This window comes from Petromyzon marinus, chromosome 47, assembly GCF_048934315.1.
Source record: "Petromyzon marinus isolate PM22_M1 ecotype Great Lakes invasive population chromosome 47, UKy_Petmar_22M1.pri1.0, whole genome shotgun sequence".
Lineage (NCBI taxonomy): Eukaryota > Metazoa > Chordata > Hyperoartia > Petromyzontiformes > Petromyzontidae > Petromyzon > Petromyzon marinus.
Window position 1 is genome coordinate 4,029,990 of NC_133713.1, and position 25,329 is coordinate 4,055,318.

The following is a 25,329-nucleotide window of genomic DNA, read 5'->3' on the forward strand; positions in this document are numbered from 1 at the left end:
GCTAATAGCACTTGCCCCAACGGTCCGACAAGGCTATACGGGGGTCTGTAGCAGTGTGCACACAGGCACCACGAATGCCAAACGGTTTAATTCGCGCGGAAGCAACCGGTGACGGCACAGCAGCGCGTGGAGTTATTTGCCCACAGCCAGGGTCACTCATTAAGTTTTTTGTAAACATGAGGCTCGGCAAAGCCCCTCGCCCGGTTTGCAAGTCAACGGAACAGCTCATAAACGGCCACACAATGCGTATAAACGCAATATAAATGCAAATCCCGCGAGTTTCACTCAACAATTGAACGTGTTACGCGTGCGCCGCTTAATGCAAACTCATTTGACGATTTGCCGATGCTTGCGTCTGTGAAACACCTCTTGGCGGTATCGCTTCTCGCAGACACTGCCCGTGCCGCTCGTTCGCCTTGTTCGACGCCGTCCGTTTGTTGGCGGCTTGAGGATGGCTCTCGGCCAGGGCGTTGCGTGTCCGTGTCGAGTCGCCTGCCACCGGGTCACCCGAAATCTTGGTCCCACTCCTCACATCGAACATCGCGAGCCAAGCCAAAGCAGCGACGGGAGCAACGAACGACGCGTCGGTTCACCGTGGAGATAACTCCGCAAGGTCAAGACCGCGCGTCGAATGGCAAGAATTGGCGCTGATGTCGGTGGCTTTGGTGGCCCGAAGCCCTTGCAAGCGGCTCGTCACTGCGCGGCCGCAGCCCAACAGCGCTCCCGACGCGACGATGAGAGGACGATGGAGCGAAGCGCTAGGCGCGCTCTGGCCAGGCCGCCTTGACAAGTGGGCAAAGTGGCTACGAAACGAGAAGAGGCGTTACGCGTTCCCCGTGTATCGAGCGAGGGTGCTTCTGATTGGCCGCATTAGTCCCCTTTGTGTTGCATCGAGTGGCCCAGGTGTGCGCCGCCGCAATTTCCCGCGCACGTGGGTGTCATTGATTAGCCCATTACGGAGACCATTAGCGCGGGCCAATCAGACGGCGTGGAGCAGACTCGGCTCCTTCGATCAACATCTTGTCCTGCCCCCGCTTGGTCAACGCTCAAAATTTGCATCGCTGCTCTGCCCTGGGGGGGGGGGCTCAGCTAGGCCCGGCTGCGGTGCTCGGCGCCTGCAGCTGCGTCCCATCGCGAGCCGGGCATCGGCGTGGGACATCTGGAGACTCCGAGTCGCTCTGGACTCGCTCCGCCGTGCCTCTCGTGAGCAGCCAAAGGCACCGCGGTAAAACACGTGACCTCGCTTCCCCTGCGTCCCCCCACCCCCACCACCCACCTCCACGAACACGCACTGACCAGCGTGATGAAGTATGGTCAATCGGCCCCCTCGAGCCGCACGGCGTAATGAGGGCCTGGCTCAGCAGAAGGTGGGGGGGGGGGGGGGCTGACGACTGTCTGGTCACGCGTCCTAGCACCTTGCGACGATCGCCACCTCCCAGGCGTCGCATCGTGGTGCGAGAGCAGCGACCCCACTAGCGCGGCCCCCTTGCGCCCCCCCCCCCCCGAGCAGCGCCACACGGCGCCCAAGAGTAAGGAGTGTAATGGGGCCTCCCCCTCATCAACTTCTCCCCTCACCACCGCCACCTCTTCGTAGCCCGGCGCCTGGCTCCCTTTAGCCCGCCGGTCGTGGTGCAGTTGCACCGCCTGCGCGCTCGATAGCGACGCCACTGGTGGAAGTGGCCACTCTCATTCAGCCTCCGCCTCCTCAATACCTGGCTTGCTTTGTTTGACACGATTTGACGTCGGAGTCCCGTGATTGCGCGTTTGCACGCTCCGATCCTGTTGGCGTTCAACTTTTTGTTGTTGTTCATTTTTCTGTAGGATTTTACATTTTAATAACGTTCATGATTTCTAATTCATTTCCTAACTAAACCCGGATGTCTGTGCTTGCGCGATAACATTCCTGGCCAAGCCCAAAATCACACAACTTGGTGTAGAGCAGCAGGGTGGAAATCCCGGCCCCATGCTAATGGTGTCATTTGTTTTGTTAATTTAACAGCCCGTGCCTGATTTAAAGTGGTAATGTTGTGCAATTCGTTAATTTTTAATTAGGGGCTTTATTTACCGTTGGACTACAATGCATTTGTGGGGCGGCTTGCGCTGGCGCCGTGAATGCCGTTTGCGATTGCGCCGAGCAGCGGCAGGAGGAGAGTGACGACGCAGCGAGGCCAACGGAGCGAGCGAGCGGCGGCGGCCAATACAACAAAAGCAGTGAAGGCAGAGCAGCCGTGACATCGCAGGGGGCATGAAAAGGGATCAGACACAAGGGGCTCAGGGCAGGGGGTCAGCCACTGTGGGTGTCATGTGGGTTAGGGTTGGGTTTTGGAAAACAAAGCAGACATTTTCGCTGTGACTAAGAGACACCCACGACATTATTGGGATGCAAATTACGGAAGTGTGATTCTGCATTTGTTCAGGTGTCTCCCTCGAGCCAGGTGACACAGTTCCCGGGTTTCGCGGATGGCGGGGCCTTGAAGGACAGGGCAGCGCAGGCGCAGTCGGCTCGGGGCTGAGCCACCTTGAAGCCGGGAGCTGCGTGGAGTTAATATCGTTACAGCAGTCGCCTCGTTTAGCTAAACGAATGTTAAATGGAGTTTGTGAGCACCACATCTGACACTCGGAACCATTCCCCAGGAGGGCAGCCCCCAACTTCCACAGTGCGGCCGTGCTCCCTGGATCAGAGGGGATCTGACACAAATAATAAGACCAGAGGATCAAACACAGGGGGGGATCAAAGGGATCAGGGACTGGGATGAGACAGGGGATCAAAGGGATCAGACACAGGGACGAGACACGGGGATCCGAGCTTCGTACTCGGGTTAGCGAAGCCGTGACTGGCGCAGGGAGGGAGGGCACGGGTGGAGGGTGGGGGGGATTAATTAATGGGCAGATAGATGGACCGATGGACGCAGATCGATGGATGGATGGAATGAGTAAAGGATGGATGAATGAATAATTCATGGACTGACAGAGAGACGTGGGTCAATAAATTAATAATACAGGTGGCAGTTAATAAACATCGCGGCGGGGAGGGCTCTGGCCTCCGTGCGTGCCCCCACGCCTCGCCTGCACAGATCCCGGGGGCACGGTGCCGTGACTGATTGGTCGAAATGGTAACGGCCTTTGAGATGTCAGTGTCCTTTTTCTAACTAACTTGTAATGTAATAAATTAACATTAAGCTGAGCCCTAATTTAAGAGCCATAATTTTGATTTATTACGATTAGTATAAGGGAAATTAATTTACCAGGGCCTCCTCTGAAGGTTAACGAGGAGATTTTGATTCAATTTTTGTGGAAAACATCGCGCTCGTAGCGAAAAGCGGCGGCGGCGGCGACTCGGGTGGAGATGTTTACGGAGGAGGCTGCCGAACTGGGCTCCTACTACTGCCGCTTCCGCACGTGCCCCCTGCAGTGCGGTTGTTTTCACTCCGATCAACAGGAGATTGGCGGCCGTGCGTGCCTCTCGTTCGGAGCCGCGCCGCTCCGAGGCCGTGCCATCCACTGAGCTCCGGGAGTTTTGATTAATGGCGGGGCATAAATGCATGTCGTCTAATTTCAATGCTCAGATTTAATTTCGAATCAAATTTTTCCGTGAGATGGTGCCGAGTTGCGTCTAATTTAACGTGCCAGGCACGCGGTGGTCCCTTGCGTGTGCGCGCGGTGTGCCGCGTGAGGAATGACATCTTTGAGAAATACCAACGCTTCCAGAATCCGTGCGCCCTTAGAATCCAGGCTCTCACTTTTCTAAAGACAAGACGACAAATAAATCAGCGACGGAAGGTCACGGAGGATGTGCGGCGAGAAGGCCTCTTCTCGGCAGCGTCACAGTCCGGGGTCGCAGTCGCATCACCGGTGACAACGCGCACAGGGCTCATCGAGGGGGCCCTGTGTCGGCGCAACGGCGCAGAACCACGCGCGTAAAAACAACTCTCAGACCACCGACCGGCGCCGCTGCAAACTTTGTATTTGGGAGTTGCTGTGCGGGTGGTGACTGACCAGAAGGGGCTTGGTGGAGGAAGCTGCCAGCAGTGCAGACTCCAGGCAGGGCCGGATTGAGATTTTGTAGGCCCCGGGGCTACAGGTGCTGTGAGCCCCCCAGTAATATTTTCAAAAGGAAAACAAAGTTAAAGAAAAATACAATTTATTTATACAAGGCTAACAACAAATAATATTCAGCATTCACAAATTTAATAACTTTTCACTTAATCCCTGGAGGCCCTCCAGCTGGCGGAGGCCCCTCGGCTGCAGCCCCTAAAGCCCCGTGCCTTAATCCGGCCCTGCCTCCTCCAGGTCGCGGCTTCTGGTGTTTGCCGGCCGGTGTCGGCACTGTCACTCTCCCGAGTCGGTCCCCTCCCGTGCGCCATGCGGCGCACCCTGCCCCTCGGGAGCAGTAGGGACGAGCCGAGTCGCTTAGATTTTACGTTTTGAAAATATGTGCTGGAGAACCTTTTCAAAAGATTACGGTTTAAATTCGAGGAGGCTTTAACACCACATTTAAATATCACGGACGAAAGTGATGAGACGTGGCCATGAATCAGCCAGGGGGCCGATGGCGTTCGCCTGCCCTCTCTCACGCGCGCGTGGACCACGCCGCCGCCGTTATTTAGAACTCGTGATTCATATCCCGGAAACGCAATTTGACATTCGGAGCGGCTCGGCTAACGATGCCCCCGCGAAGGCCCTCTCCGCCGCGGGCCCGCGCGGCTGATTGCCGCAGAGCGGGGGGGGGGGGAGTGATTTTTCAGCATTAATCGGACGCGGCGAGCGTCGTAATTGAAGCCACCTCACCGTGGCGACATCGCCGGCTCCGTGCATCACCGCCTAGCCACGGGACCGCGCGTACCGTGCGATTCCCTTGCGGGTGTCGATCGGCAAATAATATCACCGCGTCTGCTGTTTAACAACCACCCGTAGGCCGGCTTCTGCAAAGAAATATATTAACTTGGGAATGCATTATTCCTCGACGTGTGTCACGGAACAGAATTCAAAATGAGAAATTGCAGTGGATAAAGGTGTATTTAAGAAATCCATATCGTGGGCTATATGTGTCCTGAGTCAGTTGCGAATAATGGATCATCCTCGGAAGGGAACATGAAACTGGATTGCAACGTCAAAGATACGTAGCAGGGCCGCGTGTCACAGGTACCCTTGCGTGCGGCACCGCGGCTGCGAGCAAATTAAATTCGCATTGTTTCGTCGGAGAGGTCACGGTGGGGGGGGGGTCGGCGAATCGCGGCTGCTCCGTGCGGTCGTGAGGCGCCGTCGCCTCCGTGCGCCTCCGACGAGGCTGTGGGGAGGGCGGAACCAACCCAGTGCAGGGGTCACGGGGCAGAAGAGTCGCGCCGTGCCGCCGCATGTCCAGCGAGAGTCATGCACGGGGGTCACGTGGGATTAAAACGGAACCCCGTCGACGCATCTTGCTCAGCAACATCCGGCTCCATACTCGAAGTCGTTCTGTGTAACCAGATGATCGCTCACAGAGACCAGGATAGAGTTTCATTTGCTAGAGTGTCCGACATCGGTCACCGAAACTAACAATGTTACAACAGCAAGTACAGTAATGAAGCAAATAGAAATCAGATCAAGAACAACCACGTTACAGGGAATAAAATCGAAAATACTGCGCAATCATAACAAAATATTCAATAAATCTAATTTCCTGTCGTGAAAGTCGACAAGATAAATGACATTCTAAACTGTTCATAGTACAATTAGGTTAAATAAACATTAAAATGGAATTAGGGTGATGATTACACTAAGGATATAAACAGACAAGGATATTTGTCAAACATACGTATCGATCGCCCAACGAGACCCCTTCCTCTCGATGCACCGCCGCGCCCACCAAACCATCCTCCCCCAAATGCACCGCGGGCCCTTTGGTGGAGCGCAAACAGCTCCCTGGGCACGCCTTCGTCCAACGCCGTGCCGAGTCGCACGCACAGCCGCCGCCGCCGTTTTCACTGCAGAGAGACGCGAGCGAGTCGAGCACCCGTGGGCCCGTTGCTCCGTGTCGCCGTGCCGTTACGGATGCCTCCGAAGCGCGCGGGTGTTGTTGCGTCAAGCGAGGAGGGCCCGACCCAGCCGTCGCGACGAGACGGCTGGTTCTCGTCGTGACGCCGCCACCACCGCCTATCCATCCCGTGCAGCACCGCGAGACGCGCGATCCCCCCACCGCATTTGCGCGCCTCTATGTAGAGGGAGGATTACCGCACGTTAAACCGTTTTGGGTGGATTACAAATACTTTTTTTGGGATAAAGCTCGGGATTAGGCACTTTAAACACGAGTACAACTCTATAGACAGGGCGGGTACGCAGATTGTCGGCGAGCGCGTGGACGGCGCGGCACTCCGTCGGTCTGCGCTCCCAGCAGCTCCGTGCCCGTGGCTACTGGTGTGGGTGCTATGTGCCCACGAATGCTCGCCAGCCGTGCCGGTCGCGTGCTCTAACGACCAAGCGTCTGGAACGCCGAGTGGGGAGAGCGTGATCGCGTTTTAAAAGACATCGCCTGACTCGTGCCGTACACTGAAACATTTATCAAAATGAATAATTGAGGAAAAAGAATCTTTAATTTTTAATTAGTGTATTACAAACAACGATGGTAATTACTGTTTTTATTTCGTAAGTTAAGAAAAAGAAAACTGTCGAATTAAAAGGATAGTTTCAGTAAATAATTACCATGGGCTTGGTAATGTTCATTAATTTGGTGCCCAAATTTCTCCAGCAGCTTCTCTATTAACTTCACAGCAATATTGATAAAGCTCTATGGCCGCGTGGTATTGTTTCATGCACAATAACGAGATGAATAATTCATTTCAACGTTGTACTGTGAACTTTCTTGCATTGCAAAATTCCTGCAGAGGTGCAAACAGCAATCTGCTGTGGTGCTGGATGGCACCATTTGAACAGACGGTTGCTCTGCACTGTCATGAATAGATGCATAGAGGTGCCATGGAGCGACTGCTGTGCGTAAGGAGGTGGCCCAGGTAGGCAGAGTAGCTGCTGGTCTTTTACGGCGGCCGGGTGGTCCCGCCGTGGTTGCACTTTTGCCCCACAGCAAGAAGGACCTGGGTTCGAATCCTGACTCGGGGTTTGTATGTTCTCTCCCAGTTCTGCTTGGGTTTATTCCTGGGTTCCCCAGTTGTTGTCCCGTAGCTTAAACGTTCAACATAATTGGTGTTGACCACACATCCCACTGCAAGCACCTCGTGAATAAGAGTCTTCGGACTCAGTGTTGTTTCCTGGGTAAATAGGGTCAACGTTATTACATTTTGGTCATCCCGAAACAGGAAGACCCTATGGAAGGTCTTCCCACCTCTCTTATTGCAACGACTCCCATACCGCGTGTCAATTTTGCCTCACGTAGGCGAGCTCCGACCGATACTCCCACACTCCACTCCGACCGACACCCCCACGCTCCACTCCGACCGTCACTCCCACGCTCCACTCCGACCGACACTCCCGCGCTCCACTCTGACCGACACTCCCACGCTCCACTCCGACCGACACTCCCACGCTCGACTCCGACCGTCACTCCCACGCTCCACTCTAACCGACACTCCCACGCTCCACTCTGACCGTCACTCCCACGCTCCACTCTAACCGACACTCCCACGCTCCACTCTGACCGACACTCCCACGCTCCACTCTGACTGACACTCTCGCGCTCCACTCTGACCGACACTCCCACGCTCCACTCTAACCGACACTCCCACGCTCCACTCTGACCGTCACTCCCACGCTCCACTCCGACCGACACTCCCACGCTCCACTCAGACCGACACTCCCACGCTCCACTCCGACCGACACTCCCATGCTCTACTCCGACCAACACCCCCACGCTCCACTCTGACCGACACTCCCACGCTCTACTCCGACCGTCACTCCCACGCTCCACTCCAACCGACACTTCCACGCTCCACTCCGACCGTCACTCCCACGCTCCACTCCGACAGACACTCCCACGCTCCACTCCAACCGACACTCCCACGCTCCACTCTGACCGTCACTCCCACGCTCCACTCCGACCGACACTCCCACGCTCCACTCCGACCGACACTCCCACGCTCCACTCTGACCGACACTCCCACGCTCCACTCCGACCGACACTTCCACGTTCCACTCCGACCGACACTCCCACGCTCCACTCTGACCGTCACTCCCACGCTCCACTCCGACCGACACTCCCACGCTCCACTCAGACCGTCACTCCCACGCTCCACTCCGACCGACACTCCCACGCTCCACTCCGACCGTCACTCCCACGCTCCACTCCGACCGACACTCCCACGCTCCACTCTGACCGTCACTCCCACGCTCCACTCCGACCGACACTCCCACGCTCCACTCAGACCGTCACTCCCACGCTCCACTCCGACCGACACTCCCACGCTCCACTCCGACCGTCACTCCCACGCTCCACTCCGACCGACACTCCCACGCTCCACTCTGACCGTCACTCCCACGCTCCACGCCGACCGACACTCCCACGCTCCACTCCGACCGACACTCCCACGCTCCACTCCGACCGTCACTCCCACGCTCCACTCAGAGCGACACTCCCACGCTCCACTCTGACCGACGCTCCCACGCTCCACTCTGACCGAAACTCCGACACTCCACTCTAACCGACACTCCCACGCTCTACTCTGACCATCACACTCCCAAGCTCCCTTCCGACCGACACTCCCACGCTCCACTCCGACCGACACTCCCATGCTCCACTCTGACTGACACTCCCACGCTCCACTCCGACCGACACTCCCACGCTCCACTCTGACTGACACTCCCACGCTCCACTCTGACTGACACTCCCACGCTCCACTCTGACCGACACTCCCACGCTCCACTCTGACCGACACTCCCACGCTCTACTCTGACTGACACACTCCCATGCTCCACTCTGACCGACACTCCCATGCTCCACTCTGACCGTCACTCCCACACTCCACTCAGACGGACACACTCCCATGCTCCGCTCAGACCGACACACCCACGTTCCACTCCGACCGACACACTTCCACGCTCTACTCCGTCCAAAACACTCCCACGTTCCACTCCGACTGACACACTCCCACGGTCCGCGTCATTGGGCCCTACGCCCTAAGGCCATCATGGGCAGGAATAGATTTTGTGGAGTGATTCTGTAGCCATTGTCCCAGCGCCGATGCAAATGTCGAGTTGGTGATGTTAACGGTTTTTGTGATTTGCCCTTTGACCGATGTCACTGGGGGTATCGATCCGCTTACATTACAGTCTTAAGACGAGGTGCCTGTGCAGTGACAGGAGTAAGACAGCCGCGTGTCACGCCTCCTCGTGCCAAGGCCGCCCTTGCTACCATTGCAATTTCCGTCTTAAATTCTGTATCACTTTGTGAACATTAGCAATGGAACACTGCACAAAACAATTAGTGGGTCTGTAAGATTTAACATTTTAGCAACGTGTTTATCCCAATTGTGAAATAATACAAAAATATCTAAATGCACCTTACGTGCTTTTACGAGCTTTACGATTTGAAAATGTGAATATAGATTGTAATTGTCCTCCCTCTTGTGGCCTGCTGTGTCACGCGGCCTGCGCATGCGCCCATTTGTCTGCGAGACCCGGGGGTCGGTTGCATAAACAACTCGAGAACTTCATCTCCGCCACAGCTGCTAAATTGGCAACGAGTCGGAGGGGGAGGGGGAGATGTTCTCTCGAGGTGTTGCACGCAACCGGCCTCCGGCCTCCCGGTTCTCGCCCGGTTCTCGCGACCAGTCTGCTGCCGCTACTGGATAAGCGCGCGGTTCCACCCACACCCCGCTCGCCTCTCTGCCTCCGCAGGACTCTTCCAGCGAGCGGTGACCCAGAGCGGCACGGCACTCTCGTCCTGGGCCTTCAACTACCAACCAATCAAGTACACGCGCATGCTGGCCGAGAAGGTCACGTGCAACCGCCTGGACACGCACGACCTGGTGGAGTGCCTCCGCTCGCGCTCCTTCCACGAGCTGGTGGCGCAGGAGATCACGCCCGTGCGCTACCACGTGGCCTTCGGGCCCGTCATCGACGGCGACGTCATTCCCGACGACCCGCAGATCCTCATGGAGCAGGGCGAGTTCCTCAACTACGACGTGATGCTCGGCATCAACCAGGGCGAGGGCTTCAAGTTCGTGGAGGACATCGTGGACGGCGAGGATGGCGTCGCGGCCAATGACTTCGACTATGTGGTCTCCAACTTCGTGGACAACCTGTACGGCTACCCGGAGGGCAAGGACGAGCTGCGGGCCACCATCAAGTTCATGTACACCGACTGGGCGGACCGCGACAACGCCGAGACGCGCCGCAAGACGCTGGTGGCCCTCTTCACTGACCACCAGTGGGTCGCGCCCGCCGTCGCCACGGCCGACCTGCACGCGCAGTACGGCTCGCCCACCTACTTCTACGCCTTCTACCACCACTGCCAGAGCGAGATGAAGCCCGCGTGGGCGGACGCGGCGCACGGCGACGAGATCCCGTACGTGTTCGGCGTGCCCATGGTGGGCCCCACGGAGCTCTTCCCCTGCAACTTCTCCAAGAACGACGTCATGCTGAGCGCCGTTGTCATGACCTACTGGACCAACTTCGCAAAGACTGGGTGAGGAAGCCCCGCCCCCTGCGCCCCCCGTGTTGAATGAAGGTCGCCCGCCTCCCGTTGCCAGCGCTGCCAAACTGACTTAAGAAACGTGGCTCGATGTCACGAGATAGGCACCCCCTCTCATAATTTTTATTCATAATCATGCTTGTTCATTATAATTAAGTACATTTGGTATTTATGTCGTTCTTATAGCACAAATGCTACCGCGAATGTGCTGTGCTTCTCAGACGCGGTCTGCAGTGTTATTAGTGTCACGAGACAATTCAGCCGAGTCTCGCTCGTAGTGAACTGGTTACAGGATGCGCCGCATGCACCTGGGATCGCCCCTCAATTTAAAAAAAGAAGTTCCCTCGTCCCGGAGCGTCGCACGATGCAGTCGCTCGTCACGTTGACAACATATTGCCTCTCGTCAAATCCGCACTAGACCTCGTGACGAAATCGCCACTTTGGCTCCGTGTCCTCGTGTGGCGTAGCTGGATGGCATGGGCCATGCCCTGGGGTTTCCGTCCCATTACCCGCAAGCCAGGGCCCATGCTGCCACCCATGCTCGGCCACTGCCCAGCCCTCCTGCGGCCACTGCTGGTGCCCTCGTCCCACCGCCCGTGCTGGGTAGGCAAGGGGGCTCGGGGAGGGGGGGGGGTTCAACTACCCGCCCGTTACCCCTCTCCGAGATCAAAGCGTCTGGCAGCCAGAACACCAAAGCAGAGAAGCTGTTTTTGTTACATTGTGGAAATGTAATCCGTGGTGTTTTTTTTCTAAAGGTGACGGGGCAGAGCTAATTTAAAGAGGAGCTGTGTGGAACGAACGACTCTGGAGATAGTGTGACACATTCTATGTACCATTTGCCAACTCATTGCAATGTTATTATTACTTTTCTTGTTTATCCAGAAAAGCCTCACTGAGTCTCAAGACTCAGGAGGGTCCTGCCAGGTTTTTTGAGTAGGGGCAATGTTGTTAATGTGTGATCTCAGTTGAGTAATTTTCAGATGAATTTTTTTCATCATTGGGATGCTTTGGCCGATACCCATTACATTGTGTGCGTTTTTAGTTATGGGAGGAAACTGGAGTATGCGGAAGAAATAATTAACTTGCATTAATGTCATGCAGATCCCAAAACCCATGCAGAACATAGTGACAATGTACAAACTCCACACTTAAAGGCACCCAAGTCAGGATTAGAACCCAAGCCCCTTGTATGTATGTTGAACTTATTTCGCACCGTACATTGCCAACCATGCTAATCGGATATGCAGTGATGCACTGCCGCCTGATGCACTTACTCGTACCATGCACACGATGCACAACCCAATGCGTTAATTGTGGCGTGGAGCCGCAATGCGCTGCGCCATCGTCTCTGCCATCCACAGGAGAGGGGGCCTCTCTCTCTCCCGGCTCACGTGACCGCCGCCAGCGGCCGTGGTTGTAAATCACCGCCGGCCACGGTGAGACGCGGGCCGTGAAGGCGGAGATTTATTGCCCGGGAGCTGCAGGTCGCCGGTCGTTTGTCAAACTTCCGCCGAGCCGCTCGCTTACCGAGCGGCGCGGCGGTGCCGAGCAGAGAGGCCCTCGCCGCGGCCCCGGGAGCGCGCGGTCGGCTGGAGGCCGCTCACCCGATTCGGCCGCCCGCGGGCGCGCAAGCGCTCATGCGAGAGCCGTCCCCTCCCCGCAGAGTGAGAGCCACGGCCCCGCCTCCCCGCGCCGCGGCTTCTGCCACTGCCGTAGTCGGACCCGTCCAAAGGGCCCGGAGTGGCCGCTCCATTTCGCCATACCCTAGGGACGGCTCTGGCTGTGGTTATTGAGAGTGCAGGCAGAGCAACTGCACCAGAGCCCGTGGGCCGAAGGGTCCAGATGCCTTGCTCAGGTTAATTTTGTACCAGTTAGGGGTAATTTTTCTGAGCCACGAATGTTCATGGCAGATGGATTGAACTTCGCGACCACTGTTGGGTGCTTCTCTTACCCCTGTAAGAACGCGGATAACGGGATTCATTCTCCATGCGATTCTTATCCCTGAAAAAAATATGAAAGGAGTGTTGTGGATAAATCAGGGGCTGCAGAGATAGGGGCAGATTCACCACCCCGGATATGGGGCAAAGCGAAGGTGAGTGTCGTAACCTGTCCTGGGTTTCCACAGCGCGGTGTAGGGGCGGCCCACTCTGACCGGCGAGTGGCCCCTTGCCTCCCACAGCCACAGGTGGCACGCCGAGGGTCGCCGAGACGTTTAACAGCATCAGCGCTGCGGCATTTGTACCCTTCCGAGGGATGGCCCTTAACAGATCGCAGCTGTGGCGCAGGTAAATTTATTTCAAAAGAAAATAGAGTAATCCCGAAGTTAAAACTTTGCTATCAGCAAATGGGGTGATGGGATTAGTATTTCGGGGCGTTTGTTTGGCGGCCGACGGCACGCACGATGAGTCTTATCGTTAGCGCAGCGGCGCACTGCTGAATGGACATGCCGCTTCCCGGTACCTGCAATGCAGCGACCGTGGCTTCTGTGCCCTGCCACTCCCCCCCACCCCCCAACGTGTCCTATTGAACACAAAGGTTACGCTGAATGGCATGGCCTATAGGCGACGGATGGCTTTATCGTGGCACGAAAATAACACGCGAAGAAGGGAGGCGAATGAGGCTCTCGCTCTCTGCAGATGAAAGTTGGCAGTGGAGGTGTTTGTGGCTGTAATGGGTGAGCTGAGCCATCTCAACACCAAGTAACAAAACTAATGTACTTTATTCACCCAGAAGAGCCTCACCGAGTCTCTCCTTGGTAAATAAAGTGCATTAGTTTGCCATGTAGGAGGAAGCCCGAGCACACGGAGAAAACCCATGTCATACGAGCTGGCAATGCTTAAAGCTCCTGCCCACAGATATTCATGGATGCGTCGCTGTGCTCCTGGCCACCTCGCAGCCTACAACACCTAGTATTTCCTGCCAGCCGCTGATCCAAGCACTAACTAAGTTCAATTCCGCTTAGCTTCTGAGCTCGGTATAAATCAGAAACATTTTGGGTGATGTGGTCAAAGGGGAGCCCAAGCAGGATGGCTTCTGGGACCGCGGTCCGAGATGTTTCACTTTCGGTGGCTCCCACGTGGTGCCCTCGTAGTAAGGACCCATGGTTGACTCGTGCGATGAGAGGGGAGCAGTGGTGGCAGTGGCATAGCCGTCGAGTGTGCAGGCAGTGCAACTACACTGGGGCCGGTGTACCGGAGGGACCTGGGCTCCCCGGCCTAAAACGAGAGAGTGAGGGCCGGCGATTGTATTCCTCGCAACATGGCCCTTGCCAAGCGTGCTGCGCCACCGAGCGGAGACGATCGCTCTGCAGTGAGGGCAGCTCACAATGACGCCGGCACGTAGTGGCGCATGTCTGCGGCACGAGCGCCGATAATCCGGTAGAACGCTGGAAATGTCAGCGACACGTGCCATTGTGGCTCAAATGTCACGTGGGGACGCTATCTCGCTCGCGCCGGTACCCGGGGCTCACCCGACTGCCGCGCTCGGCCTGCCGCTCTCTCTTCTAGTACCACCCTAACTGATGTGCGCATTCCCGCATTAAACGCGATTGCTGAGCAACAGGCCCAAAGGCAAAAAAAAACGCCGAGCGGACAGCAACCGACTGCAATTTGAAAGCTGTAACAGATAAGAGTGCAACGCGTTTGTTGAATTGAGCGAGGTTGTTTACAGAGCTTCGAAAAATTAGACGATGGGAGGGAATTCCTAAGTGGAACGGTGCGAGGGAAGAAGGCAGAGAGAGAGAGAGAAGTGAGGTGACCTGCAGTGTGGTAAGTGGGTCAGTGGGTTGGTGAGTGGTGAGTGGGTGGGTAGGTATATGAGTGGGTAGGTGAGTGATTAGGTGGGTAGGTGGATGAGTGAGTGAGTGGGTAAGTGAGTGGATGGGTGAGTGGGTAGGTGAGTGAGTGGGTGGGTAGGTGAGTGGGTGGGTGAGTGGGTGGGTGAGTGGGTAAGTGAGTGGATGGGTGAGTGGTTAGGTGAGTGGGTGGGTGTGTTGCTGTGAGCTGTCGTGTGATCAGTGAACACAGTGTGATTGAAACGGAACCGTGGATGCTTGTCGTGTGTGAGCCACAGTGGAGGCGTTGATCTCCCAGCGCTGATGTCCGGATTGTTACACCGCAGCCCTCCCAAGTCCGAGTGATTCCTGCTCAAATGAGCATTGATGCATTGGTACTCATCCACTGCTTACAGCCCTGAGCCAGTGGTGAAAATTCAACAATCCCATGACGGGGACCAGTATATCCAGAGGGCAACCACTGTGGACTTCTCCACAACGCGGTTGCTTGTATTTTATCAACCGTGTAGGGATGATGATGGCCTGAGTCAACCCCGAAAGCAGGAGCCGAACTCAAGACCATCCAATTGCGAGACGCTCACTCTGAGCCGCATGGGCTGGTCGTGGCTGGAGAAGTTGCGACGGTCGTTAGCCGATGACGCATGGCCATCCATTAGGCTTGCATTGATGCCTCGATTCATCAACTGAGATTGATTCTCGCGATACACTCATAGGATGGTGCGTGTGAGAATCGATTATTTTAAATTTTCACAAATTGCATGAGAATATATATGCGTGACGTGCTGAAGTTACATTTAGTCGAATTAACCAGCTGAAAGAACTGTACAAATGCAATGTAAAGATGTAAAAGGATACAGTTGAGATTTCAATGTCATTCTTACGTCGAATCGCGACCCCATCATTTACCAAATTGCTGGAAGAGTAAATCGTTGCTTGTGTGTCAGTGATGAGAGCTTCGGGCAACCCCTCTCCTCTGGCAATCCACCAATCCTGGTTTTGGGTGTACCAACTGCACCGGGCAGGACCACCCGTTTCGTTGTTTTGTTGGGAGGGCCTTGCCAAGTTTTCGCAGTCAGTTTCTGCTATCTGAAATCCCAAATTAGTAATGTACAGATATTTTTTCAGCATTTGGATGGTTTTTATTCTGCAAATTTGCAGTTACATTCTATGGTTTCCGTTTAAGCTGAGAGGAAACCCGAGAACCCGGAGAAAACCCATGCAGAACAGGGGGAGAGCATCCACACATCGTGCAGAAAGGAGCCCGAGTCAGGAATCGAACCTGGGAACTTCTTGGCTGCAAGGCGCGAGTATCACGACCCTGCTGCACACGGCTCTCCGAGTGCTTGCTTGCTCTGTGACGAGGTCACAGGTAAAGAGCATCGGCTCAGGATTTCATTCCCCTCCCGTGACGACGCCACCATGGAGCGATTTCGGAGCAGGTCCCCATCTTTCCCACGGGGGCGCCAACGCGTGCTCCATCGTTGTCGTGGAACAGCTTGAGCTGCGCTCCTCTGTGTCTCTGTAACGTTGGGAATCGGTTCCACACCGCGTGTCTCATGACGTCGCGCAACGTCCGGTTACAGAGCGCCGCGACGCCTCCTGTGGCAGAGCACAGCCCACCGAGCATGCACGGCAGTGGCAGCAATTAGGAGGCATGACGCACGGGCTGTGACGCACGGGCTGTGACGCACGGTGTCTGTCACCCCTCACCACCGCTTACCACCCCTCACCCCCGCTCACCCCTAGGAAGCCCGGCCTCACTTCCCTTCGAGCCTCTCGGCTGAGACAAAACCCCGCCGCCTCCGATATGTTCCCGACCACGGCAAGCGCTTGCGCTCCTCAAAGCGAGGTTAATTGGTGCGCTGTGCGTGGGGGGCCCTGGTGCTGTGGGTGGATTGGCTGGGAGTGGAACCACAGGCAGTCGCTCTCGCGTGCTTCATAAACGGCATTGCAGATGAACAATGGTCATTTGTAGCCTCTTCCCATCTCTCGCGATGGACCCGTGTCTTCTCTACCTGTGAACGATTCAACATGAAATTAACACTTGTGGAATGTTCTCCACATCTCCGACCATCCGAACAAAATCTCAAAACAGTGGATGGACGGCAGCGAATGCCAAATGGGGCTGGGTTTTGGTAGTGCAATCTTCGAGACTACGGGGCCCACGTGGCAGAAATATTCAGGGCCGCTCTCCCCTGTGCGTGCAGCGTCACGCCGCTGTCAAGAGAAAGGTGATTCGATGCGTGGAGGATTTTTTTCAGCCACGGTCGCCATTGCGGAGGAGCCAGAGCCTCGTCTCCATGATGAGCGTGGCCTGGGCAAAAAGGAGGCAACTTTTCTCGGTGCCTCACACAACAGAGGACCCCCACCCCTTGGCCCCAAGCTCTGGGCCTCCAGTAAACCCAGAGTGCGCTGTCCTCACCGGGACGGCAGTGCGACCGCACCGAGTGGCACGCGATAGATACTTCACCACACTGGCGAGCACGAGGTGTTGCCCAGCCCACTGGGCTTCTGCGGGGCGTGAGCACTGGGTCTGCCCATGATGGATGGAGCCGCGCTCTGGCAGTGGCTCTGTGCGCGGGAGTCTGTCGGCTGTGACTCTTGAACGTCGCAGTGGCGCCCGTTTATAATTTACGAGGACACGGCGTGTGTTGCGGGGTTCCTGAGTAAACCCGGGCACTATTTGTCTCAATAACGTCACCCTAATGATAATTATTTCTTCAACCTGCCACGGGAAATGGACTCTGCTCGCGATTATAATTGCTCCATGGTCATTAAGCCAAAAAGTATCAGAGAGTTATGAAAGCGTTGCCTTCGCCATCATTTCTTACGTAATCCTCGCACCCCTTATTTCGATTGCAAATACAGGGCGTTTTTTTAAAATAATTTGCTATAACCATTAGTAAGAGTAAATAGCCTGCGGGGAGTCTATTGCATTTTCAATTTGTGAAAATCTGCGATGCATTGCTATTCACGGCATCTCTATCAAGTTCACAGCTCCTCTTGCGAGTGTCCCTTCAGAAGACATGGCTGCTTTTGTCAATCTGCTGAGGGCCTCCCCAATGCCGTATGGTTCATGAGAGCTATTTGACCATACTTCATTACGCTGGCCAGTGCGAGTTTGTGAATGCAATGATTGCTGGTGTGAGATCGTCGTAAAGTACAATGATGGATTATGCAGCGCTGTGTTTCTGTGCATGATGGTCACCCATCTAAGCACTATCCAGGCTCAAACCTGCTTAGCTTCTGAGATCTGATAAGGTGGGACGCATCCCAGGTGATTAGGTCACGTGTGAAGGCTATGAATTATTTTCTAACTATCAAGTGAAGCATTTACCAGTTACATTCGCTTTCTCACTCAATATCCTCCGAGTCGCTGTTAAACTGGAATGAGTGGCACGTGACCAATAGAAGTACCGTGGATGTGGTGTGCCGGGTGCGGATATATTTTCTGGACAGACCGCTAACCACTGTGATTTGCCCACGTTGCTGTCGCTCCTGGCGGTTTGGCACACGCCACGGTGTTCAGACCAGTGGGCACCTGACTTGGCATGAAGGCACGGGAATGTGGGAGGGCTTAGGGCTTGGGGTTAGGAGAGCGAGGTTCCGGGGTCAGAGAGGCACGGGAGAGTGCAGATATGATGGGGGTACAGAGAGATGGGGACACAAAGACACAGCTGGCATGGGGACACTGAGGCATGAGCGGACAGAGACATGGTGGGTATGGCGAACAGGGACACAGGGACACAGGAGGCTTGGGACAGAATGATTTCCGCTCGGCCACTGGGGCAGGAGCTGCATTTTAAGTGACAAAGCCTGGGTGTTTTTTTCTTTCTGCGCCGTGCTAGAGTCCCCTATAAATCTCTCCCATTCAAATGTGGCGTAAAGGTTAGAGCCAAGGGTTGAGTGAATTAATAATTAAAAGAGATGCGGAGCCTAAGTCGTGCAGGGAGGGAGGCAGAGCGGCGCAGTAAATCCTGAGCGAGGCCACCGCTAAGACGCGCCGCATTTCCCTGATTGAAACGTTCGGCCGAGCGAGGAGCCATCGGAGACAGAGCCCCATGGCCCCCGCGTCAGCTGGGACCGCACACACTGCTACACGTCGTTGAGAGCGGATGGGTGGATGCCCTGTTGAGGAGTAAAAGTCGCTGGGGGTCACGAAGCTGCCGCTTGTTTGGCTGCCGCTCCACCGTGAGCTCCGGCTAACAGAGTGGCGACCGAAGGATGTGCCGCGCCTGACATGTTCGTTCGCTGCAGAGATGGAGCAATTAAATTGGCTTGTGTGCAGGTGCTGGATGGATGGTTGCAGCATAGATTGTTTTAAATCATTAATAAGCACTTAATTTCCAGCCAGACACTGTGTTACGTGGTATAGTTTACAAGCAATTCCATATCATAACTCCGAATTAAAACTTTGACGTTTTATTTTATCCGGTAAGGTCCACAGTGCTATGTAGATATTTTTCAGAAGCGACCTAGCCAGAAATTATAGCCCAATAAAGCGGTTTGTCACATCATTTTTTTATAGCAGCGAAATACTCTTAACTGCTAGAGCAGTGACTCCAATAGTCCATTCAAACTCAATAGGAAGGAGTAGTATATTCTTGGTTCTTTTGGTAAAGTCACGTAGAAGGGAAATAATAAAAATTATAAAACAATAAAATTCTCACGACGTTTCGATTGCAACACAAGCATTCATCATCAGGGTTGAAAACCACAGTAAGGAGTAGGTTTTAAATATAGGAGTGGATAAATCCATTTATTTATTGCGCAAAGCCTCAGAGTTCGAAAACATCGCAAACCATCCCAATGTTTTGGGAAGTTTGTCCAACTCTACTAATGAACATTTGGCATGCGGGAGTTAACCAGCGTGCCCAGAGATAACCGACGCGTCCGAGAGGGTGACACTCGGCACATTCACGTGTGGACCACCTCACATCCCCTCGCCTACAACACCTGGAAATCCCAGGAGGTCGCCCGTCCAAGCACGAATCGTGCTCGACCGCCGCTAAGCTTCTGTGATTTGACAATGTCGGACGCGTTCAACGGTGATTTGGCTGCGAGAGATGCCCAAGCAGGGTTTGAATTCTCACTCAACTCGTGTCGGGGGGCCCGTAGACTTGAGCAGGCAACGGAACCGGTAGCCCGACGTGCTTGCTGGGTGCAGATATATTTTCCAGGTCACCGACCCGTCTGAAATTATGCCCTGCATCCACGGTCTATGTGTGGCCACGCGCCCCTCGGTTCTAACGCCCTGTCTGCTGCTCCTCCCTCTCGTTGCACAGGGACCCCAATCAGCCAGTGCCGCAGGACACCAAGTTCATCCACACGAAGCCGAACCGCTTCGAGGAAGTGGCCTGGTCCAAGTACAACCCCCGTGACCAGCACTACCTGCACATCGGCCTCAAGCCGCGCATGCGCGAGCACTACCGCGCCACCAAGGTGGCCTTCTGGCTCGAACTGGTGCCGCACCTGCACAACCTGCACGACGTATTCCAGTACACGAGCACCACCACCAAGGCGCCGCCCTACGACGCCACGGCGCCGTCGGCAGTGGCGGGCCCTCCGCGCAGGTCCCCCGGCAACAAGGGCTGGGCGGCGACCAAGCGGCCGTTCTCGGCCTCCGACCCATTGGGGGGGCGGCCCCCCAAGGAAGAGTGGCAGAACCCGAGGACGCCGGAAGACTCGGACGCACTCGTGGAGGAGCAGCGGGACTACTCGACGGAGCTGAGCGTCACCATCGCCGTGGGCGCCTCGCTGCTCTTCCTCAACGTGCTGGCCTTCGCCGCGCTCTACTACCGCAAGGACAAGAGCCGGCACGGCGCGTACCGCCGGCAGAGCCCCGAGCGCAGCGTGGGCACGGCGGGCAACGCGGGCGAGGTGGCGCACACCCAGGAGGAGGAGATCATGTCGCTGCAGATGAAGCGCGCCGAGCAGGGCCACGAGTGCGAGTTCGCCTTCAGTCATGACGGCCTGCGGGGCTCCGTGGGCGCGCCCTGCCCCCCGGACTATGCGCTCGCCATGCGGCGCTCCCCCGACGACGTCCCGCTTATGACGCCCAACACCATCACCATGATCCCCGGCTCCATAGCCATGCCTAACATGCAGCCCATGCACACCTTCAACAGCTTCGCGGGGCTCAACAGCGGCACGCTACCGCACTCGCACTCCACCACGCGCGTGTAGCCCCAGCCTCCGCGGGCACTGCTCGCCACCTGTGCCACCCCCTGCCCCCTCCCCACCCCCCTGGGAAGCGTGAGTTCGTTCGAAGGTCCGCCGGCAAACCCCCCCAGCAAAGTAGATTTTATACTCGTGTCTGGTTTGCGCCGGCCGGCGGGTGCCGGGCAAAACGACGAGAGCGGTGGTCGCGGCGAGGACAGACCGCGGACTGCACGGCGCACGGTGTTCATGGCGCTCCGCCAATCGGCTGTCGGCTGGCTCCACCGGAGGCCCTGCTCACGATATCTGGACACGATGTGGATCAAGTTCGGTTCTTTATATGTGCGCGCGTGCGTGTGTGCGCACACGCATTTAGTTTGTATTCACTCTTCCCCAAACGGTAAAGAGGCTCGTGATGAAACTGTACCTTAAACACCAAACAGAGTGCGGTGAGAAGGCGGTGAAGAGGTGGTGAGGAGGAGGTGCACGCTGCAAATCTGACTTCTCAGTGGCTGCCGACAAGGGCGATGAATCGATAAAATCTAGCGCACGGTCGTCCATGCAGGGATGTGAAGACCAGGTCACCCCACTCGCCCGCTCGCTCTAACAGAAGCGCGGCCACGAAGGTGAAGATCGCGCCGGACGACAACCGTGGTGACAAAAGCACAGAAGCGACCCCGACACACGCTTCACACAAACCCTACAATCGGTGGCCTCTGGCGCGCGCACCGCGAGCGGCGGTGCCACGAGTTCGTGACCAGCGCTCGCGCATCGGGCACGACGGCCACCTGCCCACGTGGGCCTCGCGTGGGCTCCTCGTGGGCCTCACTGGTCCCCGCGCTCCCGGAAGGGTTTTCTCTGCTCGCTCATGTGCCGCGCTATATAAACCGACGGTTATGTTCTAGGCGCACTTTGAGGATTTTTACGAGGATGCACGGACCTGCTGTACAGACGTGGCGCCGCTGCCACCGGCCGGTTTTGTACCGCGGAGCAACGGAGGGGGGCACCGCTCGAAGCTCCGCGCGGCTCCTGCCACCTCTCGCGTGTCGCTTTGAGGAGAGCGCAGGCGCACGGTCCCCACATTCCCCCGTCTGGTCGGGACGCATGGCCGCGGTGGCCTTTCAGCCACGCCGAGGCTCGAGGACGCGCACGCGACGCCGCGGCCTCACTCTGCCGACCTCCCGGACGAGCCTCCGCGGGTGGGGGCGGGGAGGGGTGGCGCGTGCGCAGCGTCCCGGCGACGCGGAGCGCCGCTCGTTCAGCCGCCAGCCATTCTTGCTGGCCCGCGACCCGTCACCCACCTCCCGTCCCCCGTCACGCCGCTTCTGCTCTCGCTATGCCGACGTTGCAGTCGGTGCACTGTATGTGCATTTTCCAGTGACGCATTGTGGGAAACTAGTGTACAGTCCAAGGGAAAGATAATCAAATATTACGGGCACTTTTTAACGCTTGATTATAACTTTTCATTGGTTGACCTTGTCTTTGAGGGCTATCAGTTCTGTCTACAAAAAACAGCTGATGCCCCTGAGTTCATCTCCTCATATCCAATGAATCCCATCTCCTATTCTCCATATTTCCACGTAATTCCATCCCTCCATCTGCATGAATCTCTCTCTCTCTGTTGCCTATACCCACGTCTCCATTTCCCCCTCTATATTTGTTTCCCCATCTCCCCAATCCCCTTGTCTGCTCATCACACCATCTCCCGTTCCTTGCCTCTTCGTCATCTCATCTCTCGTGCGTGTCGTTTCCCTGCCACCCGCCCAGCTCATCGGGGCCGCTACCGCCCCAACTCTGAGCCTCGGCCCATTGCGGTCAGACCCCAAATCACAGAAGGGGGAGACGGGGGGCCTCCATTCCCCGTGGGCCCGGCCAGTGCTCTCCGTGCCCCCTGGAAGTCTGGGAGACTCCTCACCGCCCTGCCCATCGCAACCACAACACTCCCACACAACCACGGTGCAGTGATTCCGCATCGCAGCTCACGTCAGGCCACCACGGCCACACACGCCACCCTGCTCCTTGGGGGCCGTCCATAAATGACGTCACGCACATGGGGGGGGTAGACATTTGTGACGATGTGTGACGAGGGGGGAGTGGGTTTGAGAAATGTCGCATCAAAATACGCAACTTTCAATAAATATAGAATTGTTATAACAACACTAGTTGTTATAACAACACTCCTACAACATCAGAGTGCAGCGCCACATTAAATACGCACTACAATGACAATAGTTTAAAGTTATTTGAAGCATGATTCATGTAAAAATGGAAATATGGTTTTGGGGGGGGGGGGGCAGAGCTTTGTGACGTCATGTTTGAGGGGGTTCTGGCTTTTTGTGACACCGTGTGACGAGGGGGGGGGTCAAACATCGTCCAAAATCGCGTGACGTCATTTATGGACGGCCCCTTGTGCAATCCACTGCCAAAAGACCTGGCGCTGTTGTTCCCAGCATTCAGAAGAGTGGGGGGGGGGGGGGGCTCAGCTGCGTGATTCCGGTTGGGGTTTAAATTAGAGAAGAGGATTTTGAGGAAGCGAGGTCACGGGGCGGGCTACCGCCCCCGCTGGAGCGCGAATCGTTTAGCGCATACGCAACACATTAGCGGTGCAATTTTGTAGTTAAACTATTATCGCGATCAGCCTCTTGTGAGAACCGTAGCCACAATGAGGCTCGTCACCACAAGACTATCATTGTCCTCCCACACACGGCGGATCAAAACGCCGTTGTCAGTTTTCAGCGTTTCCAGCGACGTGTCTCACGATTCGCTCGGTGAACAAAAACGGGAATGCATTGATTTTTGCCCCCGGCCCGTGGCGCTGACAAACGGCCTGGCAAGGAGTGGCAGACGTCCTGGAGCGGCGCACAAAAAACCCGACGAGCCACGCTCGTGAAGGAAAGGGCTGGGGGAGTGGTGAGGCAAGCGGAGGGGCAGCGGGGAACACGGAGAGCAGCGGTGGGGCCACGAAGAGTGGTGGGGGCCGGGCAGTTGTGGCGGGACTGCAGGGGGCAGAGGGCAGAGGGCGTCGTGGCCGTGAAAGCGATGGCTCTCCCCGCACCCCCGTGGAGACTTGGTGATGCCTCGCACGCAGCTTAGGGCAGCTTCCCTGCAGAATCGAACACAAACCCGGCAACGCACAGAGCCCACGGTCGGTTTATTTATTTATTATATTTAAGGAGTGCTTTTCGAAGCGCTGATCCCTTTGACGCCCGTGCGGGTAGTGACGACCAGGAGCGAGAGAGCGGAGCGGGGTGGGGTGGGGGGGCGTGAGACGCCACGCTGGGCCGCACAAACCGCTGGGGCAAATTGATCGTTGCCACATCTGCGCCGCGGTAATTTGGCAATCGGGAAGGCCAATCGCATAAAAGCGCCGCGTCGCAAATTATTGCACGCGGTCCGTGGAGTGGCACCCCTCGGGTTTAATGATGAGCTTAGTTTATCGCGAAGTCAACAGGGTTCAAACTCGACCGTTTCTTCAAACGGCGATTGGCGCCTCGGCTCTTGTTTTACGCCGTTGAGCTGCCGCACGATGTTGGTCACCCCCCCCCCCACCCCAATGAAGCCGTGGCCTCCTTGCACGTCCGGGTTCGAGGGCAGCACCGAGCTTGGGCCTGACGTGAGCCTCCCCGCCGCTCCCGGGCGTCCCTAGCCCACACGAGGGCGACGCTGGTGCCGTGAGCGCCTGAAATTAAACGTGGGCAGCAACCAAAAAAAAGGCCACACGTTGCAGTCGGGAGGAGAGGTGAGCAGGTTTTGGGGTACAGCTCAAAAGCCAATCACTGGTCCTACCGCTTACCCCTAGCTCACGAGCCAAGCAGCCACGGGTACCAGACCACCCAATTACCATAACCTTGCCCTTAACCAAACCTGTTGTTTTTTTGCCAGCGCCTCATTTCATTTATTGTTGGCCTCTTTGTTTAAAAATTTAAAATCCCACCGGATGACTCAGCGGTAGAGCGAGCGGCTCGCGATGAGAAAGTTGCGAGTTCAAATCCTGGTTTTGTGGGGGGGGGGGGGGGGGGGTAACGCCCATCATCTCTCCCATCGGGGACTATAAAATTAGTACCATTTCTGTGGGGAAGTCGAAAACGGTTGTTATGGAAGGTCTCGACCCCACCACAGTAATGTGGAATTTTCACCACTTGCCCCTTACAGGGCTGTAAACGGGAGATGAGCACCGTCTCGGTGCTCCGTTGAGCAGCAGGAAACCACGTTGTGCTTGACGTGCCAGCCTCTTGGTGCTCACAGCACCGCCAGCGCCGCTCTCCCTGCTGCTGAGCCAGAGGCGGAGGAGGCGCCGGGGTTGTGCTGCCACTCACCGGGAGAGCAGAAGCACTGTTGTGTTGGAATGAAATGTTTTATGCTGAACTTTTTTTCTCCCAATATATTGTAAACGATAACAGGAAATGCATATTTGTCATATATGTGTTATCATAGGCGTTTAGATTTTGAATAGTTCAGTAAAACCATTGTTAAGTTAGTCGCCCAAATAAAACAACATTTTGAATATTGGATTTTGTCGTTTTGTTTTTCCCGCTTTGAACCAGCGGCAGCAACAGCAGCAGCCACATTAGGGCTCCAAATGCATCTCGTTCACGCACGCGTGGGGTGGAGACCCGCGCCGAGAATCTGGGCCATAAAATGACGCAAATCACCGTCGCCCAGACGCCAATGTGGCGTGCGCTCATCCTGTCGGGTTCGTGGCGTAGAGGTCAAGGTGCGGCCCTGCACTTCATTGCTGCCTGAAGGGCCTCAGCCAGAG

At 56.1% G+C, this 25,329-nt stretch overlaps 1 protein-coding gene across 5 annotated transcripts in view; it reads left to right on the top strand.

Annotated features, from left to right (window-relative positions):
* Nucleotides 1-25,074, top strand: part of LOC116952604 (neuroligin-4, X-linked-like) — a 275,455-nt gene extending 250,381 nt beyond the window's left edge. For all 5 annotated transcript variants that reach the window (XM_032972122.2, XM_032972121.2, XM_032972119.2 and 2 more), the window contains 2 exons: nt 9,823-10,612; nt 19,697-25,074. In XM_032972122.2, coding sequence (XP_032828013.1) covers nt 9,823-10,612; nt 19,697-20,597 — 1,691 coding nt within the window. In that variant the 3' untranslated portion in view covers nt 20,598-25,074. The remainder of the gene's footprint in view (nt 1-9,822; nt 10,613-19,696) is intronic.
* Nucleotides 25,075-25,329: the final 255 nt, after the last annotated feature.